The 13,590-nt window shown below is 35.5% G+C and overlaps 1 protein-coding gene across 1 annotated transcript; it reads left to right on the top strand.

The window, feature by feature from the left end:
- The first annotated feature begins 5,636 nt into the window (after window positions 1–5,636).
- LOC146134667 (uncharacterized) lies at window positions 5,637–13,254 on the top strand. The gene is made up of 10 exons (XM_083397433.1): window positions 5,637–5,763; window positions 6,258–6,497; window positions 8,472–8,618; window positions 9,268–9,414; window positions 9,867–10,016; window positions 10,444–10,590; window positions 10,835–10,993; window positions 11,643–11,791; window positions 12,219–12,276; window positions 12,678–13,254. The coding sequence occupies exons 1-10, from the start codon at window positions 5,637–5,639 to the stop codon at window positions 12,737–12,739; spliced, it is 1,386 nt and encodes a 461-aa protein (XP_083253559.1). The 3' UTR covers window positions 12,740–13,254.
- The last annotated feature ends 336 nt before the right edge of the window (window positions 13,255–13,590 follow it).

The raw sequence follows: 13,590 nt of genomic DNA, 5'->3' as shown, positions 1-13,590 counted from the left end.
TTTTGATCGTGGATACTAATGCTTTGCTTAAAACGATTCGCCTGCGTATTTCAAAATGACTTTTTAAAGTGTTCGATTTGCCTGCAGAGTGAATCCAAGGTTTAGACATAAGTTATTAAGAAGATTGGCAGATTATTCGTGCGTCGTTCTTTGGTTAGACGCGATTCTCGAAAGTGTTCAAACTACTAGTGACGACCGCTTTAGCTGAAGCGAACATGGCTTAAGTTTCATATAAAGGCGTCTTTTTAAAATGCTTGATTTGACTGAAGTGTGAAGTCAAGGTTAAGTTATTAATATGGTGTGCGGCTGCGGTGTCCAGTAATGCGAACGACAGATTTATCGTCCGAGTTAGCACTGTATTGCTTACATCTGGTGTCTTTAGTGGTGGGTTATACTTATGCTTTGGTTAAAACGATTCTTCTGTGTTGTTCAAAACAACTTTTCAAGGTGTTTGGATTTAAATGAATACAAAGCGGTGTTCTGCGGTATTAAGTAATGCGAGATACAGATTAATTGAGCGTTATTCTGTAGTTTATGCGAGAGCATTGGTTAAACTTCTTCTGATGTTTTTAATCTTTCGTGGCTTATATTCATTTGGTTAAAACGATTTCCTGTGTGTTTCAAAACGTGTTCGGACTTAAAATGTTACGGCAATGTGTTGCTGCTGAACAGAATACTTGAGAAAAAATAATTGTGCTTTATTCTGTGCGACGCCCGCATTGGTTAAACTCTAATCTTTGCACTTTTTATTCAGCGGTCCAAGCATTTAAAATACGACTGACGACCGCCTTTTGCTGAACACTGCTTGATTTTTTATATCAAGGCACCCTTTTAAAATGCCCAATAAGAGTGAATCTTAGGTTAATTCTTAGATTATTAATATGGTTTGCTGCTGCGGTGTTCAGTAATACTAACGACAGATTAATCGTGGTTAATACAACTCTATTGTTTAAGCTATATCTGATGTTTTTGATCGTGGATACTAATGCTTTGGTCAAAACGATTCGCCTGCGTATTTCAAAATGACTTTTTAAAGTGTTCACGATGTAAATGTTCACGTTGTCCAGGATAACTATAGTGTAGTTGCAGATTTTTGAGATTTAATGTTTTTTTTTACTACTTTTTTTTTTTTACTACTTTTTTTTACTACTTTTAATTCACGGGTTGTGATTTTATAGATTTGTTCAATTTGCGAAAAAAACGCCGCTAAGTCCAAATTGGTTTAACTACAAGGCTATTTGTCGTATTACGTCAGATCGTGAAATAAACGCACGGTCTAGTGAAGTCTACAAGAGAAAGAAATATATAAAGTTTGAACATTGTTGTAATGACTTATTTCAAGGATTTACTTAAGTCACTGTTTTAAAAGACTTGACTTAACTTAAGTTTTTTGGCGAAATGATTTGACCCGGACTCAAGCTGTTTTACAAATGATTGAGTAACTTCAAATGACTTGTCAGCAACACTGTATTAAGCGACTTCCAACAACCAGGTTTGTTTCAAGCAAACGCGCATTTCTAATAAACGAAATAAACACCATTAGTAACTGTATAAGGGTGCAACCATTAGGAAACCCCTGAGAAGAGTTAAGTTTTCGTAGTTTTAAATGTTTGATGAGCAATCTAGGTTAAGCTTAAATCCATATGCAAGTAAATGTAGTAACATATAGAAGTGATCCAAGAAAAGCGTGATGCTCTAATGTGCTGCCGCGATCTTTCACTTTTAACAATTCCTTTTTTAATCATGACTTGATTTTTATGAGAAAGCTTCAGGAAAAGGAAGCAATTTCGAATTCAGGCCTGTACGGCAGAACTAAGTTAAAAGCTTCTGGCGTATATGATTAGCCTACTGTACATTGTGATATTTTGTTGTGTTGCTTTAACGCAAGACTTTTTGCGTGAGATTAAAAGTGGTAATAACTGGTTTCCAAAATAAATTTAATTTGTACAAATAGGTCATCGAAATACTTGCTAGAAAGAATTGGAAAACGAGGAGATTTCTAAATTGAACCTTGGTCAACGTAGTGGTCTTAAAACCATTTTACACCAAAAAGTCTTTTTTTAACATCGTACTTTACGAGTTTCTATTGTGACTACTAATGCAAGACGTTACCCAAAGTTTTACACAGTGGTTTACAATCGAGGTGTCATTTCTAATGCTCAAGGGTTTCGAGAGATATTTTAGATTTCAAGTATTGCTCTAATAATAACCTACTTTATACAATTGATTGTGTAATATTGGTGTGCATTAAATCAAGAAAAATGCTTCCACATTATGGACAATTTATCAAAATATGCATAGTTCCAATTTCGCTATTGTTACATTACACTAAATTATTTGACGAAAAATGTGAGTAATTGTGTCAGAACCTATTTAAGTTTTTTTGTATTATTCCGTAAGTCTTAAAGGCTGGGTACCACTGATCTAACACCTATTCCTAGCATTTACGTTTTGTCCTCAAGCTGTATCGTACTGTCTGTGCTACTACTAATCTGGCGTTAATAATGCATTAGTAGCAGACGGTTCGATCGCTTGCACCCAAGTCCCGACATTCCAATCGACAATATGACTCTGCTCAGTGCTCGCGTTATTTAATAGCCTACTGTAGGAAACAGGTTATAGCTGCTCCTTGTATTTGACTGTTGAGGTTATTACAGGGTTGTGTATGAATGCTGGTGCTTGATCATATTGTTAGACGCGCGGTTTTCAATTCATTTGTTTTCTTGTTAAATGTCACGTGCTAGTTAGTTTCCATATTAAGCTTGTCGAATGATATAGAATATCTATTGCAAGGTTAAATACAAATAGTAAAGAATTAGGGAATTATGCAGGAAAACAATTTCTAGAGTTCTGTGTTACTCCTAAACCTTGCATTTTAAAGTATAGAAATTAGCAAGCATCACACCCCAACTTATGGAGGATTGCTGTTGAGAAAAATGATAATAATATACAGCCAAATAATATACGTGTTTAAAAAGTCAAGACCCGGTCTAAGTATTAAGAAAGGACAACGTATGATACATTTCAATGTGCACTGACTCTAAAGAAGCCGTGAGTTAATAGGATTTAAGTCATTTTAGTAAGATTTTTGCGTCATACCCTTTTGGGAAATTTAATAGAGCTTATTTTACGACTGTAAACCTTTTGTTAACTTAAACTTGTAGCAACACACTAAGCTTGGGACAGAAAACTGTGCGTGAAATACTGATTAATTTGATGTAGACTTTAGTGTTGCATTTGTGTCGGTGATAAACTCTGTTGTCTGAGTTTAGAATAGGCTTGAGAATAAAGCTTACCAAATGAATGGAGTGCATGATCTCGTATTACAAGATATGCAGGAAGTTATTAAATATATGTCGTCGGTAATATAGCCGTTTTTAAGATAAGATTTGAAGCGACGTTGAACGTTTTGTACAAAGTAGAGAATGATTGCTAGATTGTTCTTTGCCTAAAACAAAAGTTGGAGAGTGATAAGGTTTTACAATAATAAATAAAAAAAAAACTATAAAAATTACGAAAAATGAAAAATAGGACACGACAAAGAATTGGTAATGTTGACGGGTTAACAGTTTTTCATTTTAAGTTTGCCGTTATTGTTACCTTTTGCCGCGTTATGTAAGTATGCCGGCACTGTTTGTGTTTATAACATAACCTAGATGTAAATTTACCCACATCTGACAGGTTCATGCAAAACTTTGACCGATACCTTCCGCAGCGCACTTTGCATAGTGTTGTTGCAACAGTCTATTCTATGCAGACTAGACTAGCTTTTTTTTATCTAAAGATCATGAGCGACATATTGCTTGTACCCCTAGCATAATTTGTGAATTGCCTGTGTGAAGTAATTCGATGTTCAATTCGAATTTTCGTCGTTAACAGATTCGCTACTGTCTGTGTCCATTGTGGTGAAATGAATAAACGTCGTCCAGGTCAAAAGATGAATTTTCTTATTGGTAATTCTAATCGAGTTTGGAAAACCAAAAAGATATCATTTTATTTTAACCTAATTTGAAAGAGTGGCTAATTCTGGTTGTCCAAGTCTAACACTATGTATATATGCTGTACATTCAAGATTTATTACCCGGATTTGTGATAAATAAGAAAAGCACATTAAGAACAGAAAGACGACGTCAGAAAATATCAAAAGCGTTGTAAAACAATCAGAAAAGGGTCGTAAAATAGATTTTACAGACCGACAGGTTCCATTTTATCAGGTTATAATGGAAAGGTATGTTACAGTCGCGCGTTTCCCGTTAAACCTGTAAAATCGCCTACCAAGTGATTGCCTGTGATACAATAAGGTTTGTGTCACCTTTTAAAACTAGTTTTGCGGATTTGCTGTACGTTAAAAGTAAAACTGTTGAACAGGATAATCGTAATTAGGCAGTTTGACGACCTAAATAGTTCCGATTTAAACAAAACTGTAGAAAAAAAGTGTAAAGTAGCAACTGTTTTACAATTCCATAGTTTAAATATGCTTAATTCAACGGGATATAGTTTATATTAATAATTTTGTTATGTTGATCTACGTGTATGATATCAGCAGTTAGTTTAGGTAATATACTGTTTTTAAACAGACTATAAATATTATGTTTGTTTTGTGACTTTAAATTTACAAATAACAGTCAATTCAGTCAAGTCGTTTCAAAAAAATGTTCGATTAGCAACAAGTTCAACAGTTGTTTTTCGTTACTTATAAATGCTTATGGTTTAAAACATTGCGATCAGTGATTAATTTAAGCCTTATGCGAATAATCTGTTTCATTCATATCCGCTGGTAAAAAACAAAAACATATTTACTGCAAAAACGCAGATATCGCTGCACAAAGGCAATATATTTGTTGTGAAATATATTTCCGGATGTTTTTGATTTCTCGTTAAATTTGTATCACCTCAATGATTTTGCACCAAATCTGAAGTGTTTATGTTATCGTTGTAAAGTTTTGAGTTTAGTCTGCCATGGCATCAGTATAGAATAGAGTGAAGTTTTAGGGGTTCCTCTCGTGAAAGATTTTAGTTCTAAACCCGAAATACGTGCATTTAATAAGTGAAGCAGTGCCACCATAATATCTCAATTAACTTTGCTATATTTAACTTACTTTTATAATGTTTTTATATATTATACGTCGGATTTATATAGTGACGTTCTTTAAATTCAAAGGTATTTTATTGCACGCGAATGATTTTAATTGTCGTGTAAAATTCTTGTATAGAATTGAAAACCACCGAGCAAACTCAAGGGGTCACCAAACTTTTTTCATAAACCGGATAACTGTAAAGATTGGCTTTCGCAGGCCGGATAATATTTTGTATAGACCTTATTTGACTTAATTATTAAACAACATAAAAATACCAAAAAAATTAAGAAAATATACAGTGAGCTTGTGATTAAATTGTGGTTCAGTTTAAAATTTTATTAAAACTTAGCTTAGTTTTGCATCTGTTAAAATTTTAGTTAATGAATGCAATTTTAACGGTATTTCGAAATTATTACGGAAATATGCCGCGGGTCAAAGGATTAAACCGGCGGTCTGTAGTTTAGTGACCTCTGAGTGAGATTAATGTCACTTTACCGCGCTGTTAACCTGTCCAAGTAAAGTGAATCCTGTTCAACTTGTTGTTCAAGCAGGAACAAAATGAGGCGCGTTGTTTTGATTTTACTCTTCATTAATCTGGTTCTGTCGCAAGATGTTGTCACAACAGATTCTAATTCATCACTCGCTCAAACATTCAACGGTTCAACAACTCAAGCACAAATAAAAGGTTGTTTAATCAATCCGATAAAAATCTTGAAATGCCTGCGAGTTTGCTTTGACTAGGATTGTACGATATTTTGTATTTTATTCCGATGCTTAACATTTTAAGCGAAAAGTACGGCCGATCTAATGCGAAATCAATCAGTTTCATTACCGTACTAAACTAAAATAATCAATTCAAACCGTTTGGAACACAAACGTGGGCTTTTTCATCATTTTGACAAAAATGCTAAAGCCATAATATTCGATAAAATTGACATTTCGTTGTTCACTAACGTTTTGGCAATACCTCATGCCATCATTAGTGTCAAAATTCAAGTGAAAATAAAAGCTCCACTTTAAAAAAAAAAATGCTCAACTTAATCAAAACATGCAAATGTATCGGTACCGCTATCCCATGATATTAGCACAATTACAAATTTTCTATTCAGAATTAGTCTTTAAATTTGTTTTTCATTTATTTAGTTAGAAGGATTTAAAAAAACGTTTAATTTCATTCAGAATCTTCCACAACTACAACTACAACGTTAGCGGCAACCTCCACAAGTGACGTCATCACAACCAGTCCGCCGACCACGTCATCGGCTACGTCATCAACGGTGACGTCACAGCCAGCAGATCTGCTGTGCGTGAACGCTTACGGTGTTTGTTTGACGAAGGACGAGGGTTCGAAGTGTAAATACAACCACGCAGCTGTGCCGGGGATTTGCGATGATAAGGACATGATTTGCTGCGTGCCAAGTGAGTCGATGAATTCCGATGTTTACATTGGATTTTATAAGCTGGGATAAACGTGTGTGCAAAATTTGCCAAAGCTTTTAAGAACGGTGTTAACAAATCTGTCAAAATAGTGTAAAAACAATTTAAATGGTTCTGTGCCGATTTTGCTATAAGACAGCATAAGTGGCGCAATGTACTTTGTAACTAACGTTTAGATATCCAAACATTGCTTAGTTTTGAGATAAAGCATAGGGATGAATAAAACATTAATAAATAAGTTCATTTTAATTATTATAAACCTTCTTGTCGCATTGCTTCAGCAATTTTACTAACATAAAAAAGTAACTACATAAATCTTGTTCAGAACCTATTCCGATAAGTTTAACAATGTAAACTACGGATGTAGCAACACAAACATATTACACGGCGACACAATATGGAGTTGCGGCCAAATAGGCTGGGAATTACTGCCTTAGAAAGACACATTAGTTCCAAAGCAACCGGGAATAGTGCAGTACATCTGATCGATATGCTTTCAATTTGAATGGTATTAGGACTGCTTATCAGCTTGTGGTGTTTAATGAAGGTTGTCCTGGGATAGGAAACCACATAAAGTGCATTTGATCCATTCGCGGTTTTAGCAAATCCTTTATGATGCCTGCGTGATATATACGTAAGTTATTTTTGTGACAAGAACTGTAAATTAAGATAGTTCGGTAAACCTAAGAAAAGGGGCAACATGGTGAAGATGAAAGCATAGGCACTGGTTGGAAAATACATCTGATCGATGTGCGTTGAATTTTGATAATATCAGGACTGCTCACAAGCCTCTGCTATGGCGTTTAATGTCAAATGACGGTTGCCCTGGGATAGGAAACAACGCGCAGGACATTTGTTCGATCCGCGGTTTTGGCAATGCCTTGGAATCGTGAAGAAGCAAAGGGTTTAATTGAAATGTGTTATTTGCTGCGCCTTTAATTAACCTTAAGCAAGAAAATGAAAAAGCAATCATTTAACGATATAAATAACGAAAATCACGCATTAACATTTTCCTGTTACCTTAAATGTGCATATATCGGCGTTCAGTCTAAGTTAAAAGGAAAACAATAAAAATATACAACGGCTAGAGCCGCGGCTTTGGAGCCGATTGAAACATCCGAGCCCGACTCTCACCCAGAAATGAAGACTTAACCACTTTTAGACTTTGGAAAGAACTTATGACAAAGACGGGCAAGGATTTCAACATGAACTCTGATATTCACCCTCGACAATTATGTTAATGCGTTTTGTTGGTTTGGTAATGCAATTTAAATGTTTAGCTTTTCATCAATATTTTAACACAATTCGTTTATGTTAATAAATATTAAAGGCCAGAACTTTCGATAAAATCGACATATTTTTTTAAGCGTGTTCTAATAATTTATGCCAGTGGCATAAATTAAGAAAATCTACATTTTAACATTTCCATGTGACCATAGCCATGTACATATATCGGCGTTACAGCTTATAAATTAATTTAAAAAGAAAAACAATAAAACTATACTAAGGCGAGAGTCGAGGCTTTGGAGTCAGTTGAAACATTTCGAGTCCGAGTACCACAAAAAACGACTCGGGAACTTTGTACCCTTTGACTCCTGAGTCCAATTCTGGCTAAATGTGCGATTTCGTCGAATCCTGACTCCGACTTAACAATTTGTATTCCACTCATTTACGTAAACTAAAAAAGGTGGTTATTCAGCAATCCACTCATAGAAGTGACATGCAGCTCATCGACCATAATGCGTGGTTGAAAGAAACTGTTCCCCTAAATATGTAGAGCTTCATTAAATATCCTCTCCCGGGTCAAAATGTTGAGAGCTGAGTCGGACTCGGGTTGTTTTTAACCGACTCCGCAGCCCTGGTTTAAACTAACTGCTGCTTAAGTTGTTAAAAAGTTACCTTTGGATTAAGCTACCTTTCTTAAATATGTAGATCATCATTAAATATTTTTCCCAGGTCAAAAAGTTGAGGAGAGTTGGTTTGTTAGCGACACCGGATGTACACGTTCTTACGGGGAATGCCAAATCGATACTCATTCGTGTTCCGGTGTGTTCGATAAAGAAACCTGCGGCGGTCCAGAGCACAGACGATGCTGTTCCCCAAGTAAGTGCGTGTGTAATATACGATATACGACAACCATTTATAATTGAGTCATTTACTGAACAGAAACAAATTATGTTGTAAAGTCAGCTGGAAATAGTGTTTGTGAACAAATATAGCTTGTATTTCTAAAAAGCCTTGAGATATTTATAATGTGAATTTTCAACTAGTATGCGGCCAGGTGAATTAGCAAGTCTATACATCTCCAAGTAAACCAAGCAAACCCAGTATATTTATACGCAATATCCGGAATGTATATTGTCAAAATACTCAGCGAAAATCCTTTGCTGCCTTCTCCTTAAATTTATTTTGGTGACTCCAATTTCAGTTTCACATTTGTTGGACCGAAAGATTATTTTGTCTTTTGTTTTGTGACGTCAATTTATGATGTCATCTCAAAAATTTCATGCAGACCATTTTTTTAGGGGTCCGAATTTAAAAATTTTAAGAACCCCCGACCAATGCGAAATTCTTCACAGTGTGTTTAAACTCAGTTTCACATTTGTTGGACTATTTATGAAGCCTTTTGTAAAAATTCAGCTAAACCTAGACAACGTGGACCAAAACAAATTTTCTTACAATTTGTTCAGGGGTCAGCGTTACAAAAGTTTAAAAGACTCTTTTTATGTGATCTTTTCCCATTTTACTTCAGGCAAAGAGCAGAAGGCTTCTTGGTTGAGTGAAGACACGGAATGCCTTCAGCAGTTGGGGGCTTGCCAACTGGGAAGTGATACTTGCCAGGGAGAATATAAACTGGGAATATGCGGGGGACCTGACACTAGACAGTGCTGTCTACCAAGTAAGTTAGAAAAATCATTGGTGTTAAAATCGCGTTTATCGTTTTTTTCTAAATATATGTTATATTCAAGAATACAGCTAAATTAAAAAAAATGGTCTTTCTGTTAGAGAGAGTAATGTGTTACATTAAGTATCTGCAAAAATGAACTGTACAAGTTTTTACTCGCTAAATTAAAATTGATAAATTTTGCCGATTTAGTAAGAATTTTTCGGAATTTTAACCCCAAACTATAGAACAAAATTTAATCAACATTTTTTGATTTGAAGAAAATAACATAAAAAAGTATTTTAAAATACCTTTTTCTAGTAAAACATTCTCGCATTTGAATCTTAATTGTCTGGCAATTTGAATTTTTTAAGCACATTTAATATTTCTAACTGTATACCATCAGGTTTCATAGTTTTTCAGTATTTCAAACATAAGAGCTAATATACCCTTGCACCATTTACCAGGTAAATCGCAGGAGACAGAATGGGCGACTCACGACGGTCTGTGTGGGTCAAAGTGGGGTTTGTGTCACCCTGACCATGACCCCTGTCCCACTGGCCACTACGAAGGTGGTTTGTGCGGCGGACCAAGCGCTAGAAAGTGTTGCGTTCCTTGTAAGTACTTTAGTATTCACATATAGAGTGTACATAGCCAGTGGTGGGGTTCGAACTCACGACCCGCACGGAAGTGTTGTGTTTCTGTATATAAAATGTTGAAGCACAACTCGAGTCTACGTTGAGTGATTTTTTTAAGAACGACCGTTTTTTTCAGTAACAAATTTAATCAATATAACTTTCAGCATTTAGAATACTAATGACCAGTGCTAAAAACTATAGGTTTTTGTGCGGTACGTCGCGCTAAAACTCCTTCATAGAGTCCGCCCTATGTGTTCTTTTTTATTTCTAAGGGTTATTATAAGTTAAAAATTAAGTAGAATTGAATTGTTGTCAATATCGACATAAATAAGATTTGTCCTTTGCCATACGATTAGTGAAAAAAAGTTTGCCACGAAAAGGATAACATTAAAAACCTCCCGAACAGCGCCAGAGACAGTCGATGGTTGGACGCAGAAGGACATCGGTTGCACAACTACATTCGGCCACTGTCAGCAAGGGGAAAGTCCCTGCAACGCAACCACCACCAGCAGTTTGTGCGAGGGACCAGACTTCAGAGTTTGCTGTGCGCCAAGTAAGTTTGAAACATAGCTCTAAACTATGCTTGAATAAAAACCACTACAAAGTTCACAAGTTCGTACACCAACGAGTTGAATATTGCAGGTGTTTCCCTGTTTTGTTATAATTGAAAAACTCGGGGCCTCCAAATAAATCAGTTTGTTTTTCGTCTTATGTTAGCTTATATTTTTTGCGCTTTTTTGACACTAGTCGTTCCATTTAAAAAAAAATTAATCAATTTTTGCTTTGTGTTATTTCAGCTAGTGACGTCATTAAATCGTGGACGGCTGATGACGTAGAGTGTACGTCATCGAGCGGAAGTTGCCAACATACGTCACAGGTGTGCAAGGGAGTTTACTACGAGAGTTTGAAATGTGGAGGACCTGAGACGAGGAAATGCTGCAAGAAACCAGTTGCTCGTGAGTTGGACTTTGAATAGTTTAGATCAGACCAGGGTGATTTCGTATTTTGCTATTTTAACATCTCTTGTCTGAATTGTCTGAACAATTCTCATAGTTTACGTTCTTTACGTGCTCGGTTTAATATTGAAGACTTGACAAGTGAATTACTGATTATGTTCACATTAAATAATTATCCAGTGTCGCTAATAGTTAAAATAATGTTTAAATATGTCTTTGATGATTTTAGAATAAGTCTCATCACCTTAAACCAATTCTAATATTTATTAGCGAAGCCGCGGGTCTGGCCAGCCAAGCAACTTATCTCGTCCCCGGCTTATTTGCCATAGTATTTTCAATCACCAATAACCTTTTGGCTTTTTTACACTTAATTTTAGAATATTTTATTGTGAAGCCATACTAGAAAAGCGACCTTACTTTTCCCTACTCTTATCAGTTAAAAACAATGCCGTCTACAAGTTTATTTTAACTGCATGTTACACTCCATGCAGAAACAAAATGGTCGCAAACTATAAATACATTTTACGTAGTTAAAATAGTGAAGTAAATATAAGGGATGGCCTCGATTCAGCTCGCGGGCCGTAGGTTGCCCATCCCTGCTCACAGCAAATACACAATAATGCTTGCCAACCACATTTTAAATTCCCAGCGAGTCCTACAAACAACAAATCTTCCCCCACGAGCGGAAGCAACCACCCTCCTGCTACATCATCCTCAAGAACAACTGTCCTCTTCATCCTCGCTGGAGTCCTGGTGGCAACACTTGCCGTCCTATCAATACTGTTCCTTACTAAGCGGGTAAGGGAATGGACTTTGATAACATTAGTTGCGTGATTTGACGGATTAAAACAGTGTTTCTCAACCAATTGGTCCCGACCAAAAATTTTGTGGCCGTTTGTTTTGGTTGGATCGCCAACTAAAGTAGGTTTCTACGCTTAAATTTGCTGTGATTGGTTCTGAACAAGATAGTCCAAAATATTGAAAAACAAACTGTGAAAGAAATACAAAGACATCAGACTTTATATTGAAATTTAAATTTATTTATGCTAATTGTGCTCAAGCTAATCACAACTATGTTAAACTGTAAATATTATGATCTGAACTAGTTTTTTAGGAATTGTTTGGTTTAAATTTAAATGTAAGTAGAACTTCAGAAGTGCTAGAAGGCAGTTATACCATTGGTCAATGAGCTTAACTAATGCTTTTTCCCTCCTATTTGTTTCAGGGTTATATCTGGCGCTCCTACAAAAGAGTCAAGGACGACAACTGGTATTTGAGAAACAGTAAGTTAATGTTATTATAAGCGTCTTCTCCTTGAACGTATTTACATTTGTTAGACCTAAAACATCCGGTTTCCTAGTCTATAGGCTTTATGACGTCATCTTCAAAAAATCCACTCCGACCCTGGTCCACACGAATCAAAAAAAGTTTTTGAAAGAGAGTATACATAACAGGAAACGCGTTAAAAAGTTTAAGAACCCACGAGATAATACAATGCTGAGATTGTGTAATTTACTATCGCCATTAAAGTAACCTAAAATGTTTTACTAATTTTAAAATCAATGAAGTAAAGATAAACATCAAACAAAGACTTGGATAGCTTAGTTTGAAGAACTTTTCTACACAAACCTGGCCCTCAAAACTCACAGACATGTCGAACATTATTTCACTTCCATAATTTCAGCTGGAAGCGTTGACGAATCCGTAAATCTGACGTCATGTGATGATGGAGTCAATTACGCATAAATGTCGACTATGACGTCACTGAAGGGTCAAGTTCAGAGCGGATAGCAACGTTTATATAAATATTTATCCATTCATTGTATTCGGTTTACTGTAAAACACACGCCTGTTGTTACGTCATAATGATGTGCCAAACTCAGCAGTCATGTGGTTCATAACCAGAGGTCACCAAGCTTTTTTCAAGGTCAATAATTGTCGGGACCTATATCTTTTGTTGCTTTTTATTGACATAATTATTTATTTTATTTCATTTTTTTAATATTAAACCAAGTAACTTTAAAACTAATTGGCAAAATATTGGATGAGCTTTTATTAAAATGTCGTTTTTTTTGAAAAAAGGAAACATTGCATTCCATTTTTTTTTAATATGCAGATTTGTATATTCTAGTTTTAAATATTTAATTTTTTTCTTTGTTTACGTTTTAATATTTGGTGGCCGCTGGTTTAAACGGCTATTTACTGAGAATGCGTTTTATTAGATAGACATGATACGAGGCTTGCACAGATTTGATGACGAACACGCCCTACATTGTTCCTGTATATGTACATACGATTTTTTTAATAAACGAAAGCTCCCCCCAAAATGCTTGTTTGTGTTAGAAAAACCTGCAGCGGTTAAATAAGGCCCAGAAATGCTCTCCACTTAACTCTTCAATATTTGAGCGACATACACATCTAGGTGTTGTTGCATCACTTACGACAAGATGAATTTTTATCTCACTTGTTCTCAACCTTCCATGGTCGGTCGATCATTTTCAGAGACCAATACTAAAGTGTAACTGGGTAAAAGGTATTGGGTGAAACTGGGATTAAAAAAAAAGTAAAACAGCTGATCAGACTATTTGCGAAGAATA

This window comes from Ascidiella aspersa, chromosome 9, assembly GCF_963924565.1.
Source record: "Ascidiella aspersa chromosome 9, kaAscAspe10.2, whole genome shotgun sequence".
NCBI classification, from domain to species: domain Eukaryota; kingdom Metazoa; phylum Chordata; class Ascidiacea; order Phlebobranchia; family Ascidiidae; genus Ascidiella; species Ascidiella aspersa.
This window is presented reverse-complemented; position numbering and strand designations above follow the sequence as displayed.

What these genes read in the sequence shown, in the direction of transcription:
- LOC146134667 (XM_083397433.1), top strand. Translation starts at nt 5,637, where the DNA reads ATGAGGCGCGTTGTTTTGATTTTACTCTTCATTAATCTGGTTCTGTCG. An exon ending in CAGAGTTTGCTGTGCGCCAA is followed by an intron (nt 10,591 to 10,834) that starts GTAAGTTTGAAA and finishes GTGTTATTTCAG; the next exon opens with CTAGTGACGTCATTAAATCG. An exon ending in CAACTGGTATTTGAGAAACA is followed by an intron (nt 12,277 to 12,677) that starts GTAAGTTAATGT and finishes CCATAATTTCAG; the next exon opens with CTGGAAGCGTTGACGAATCC.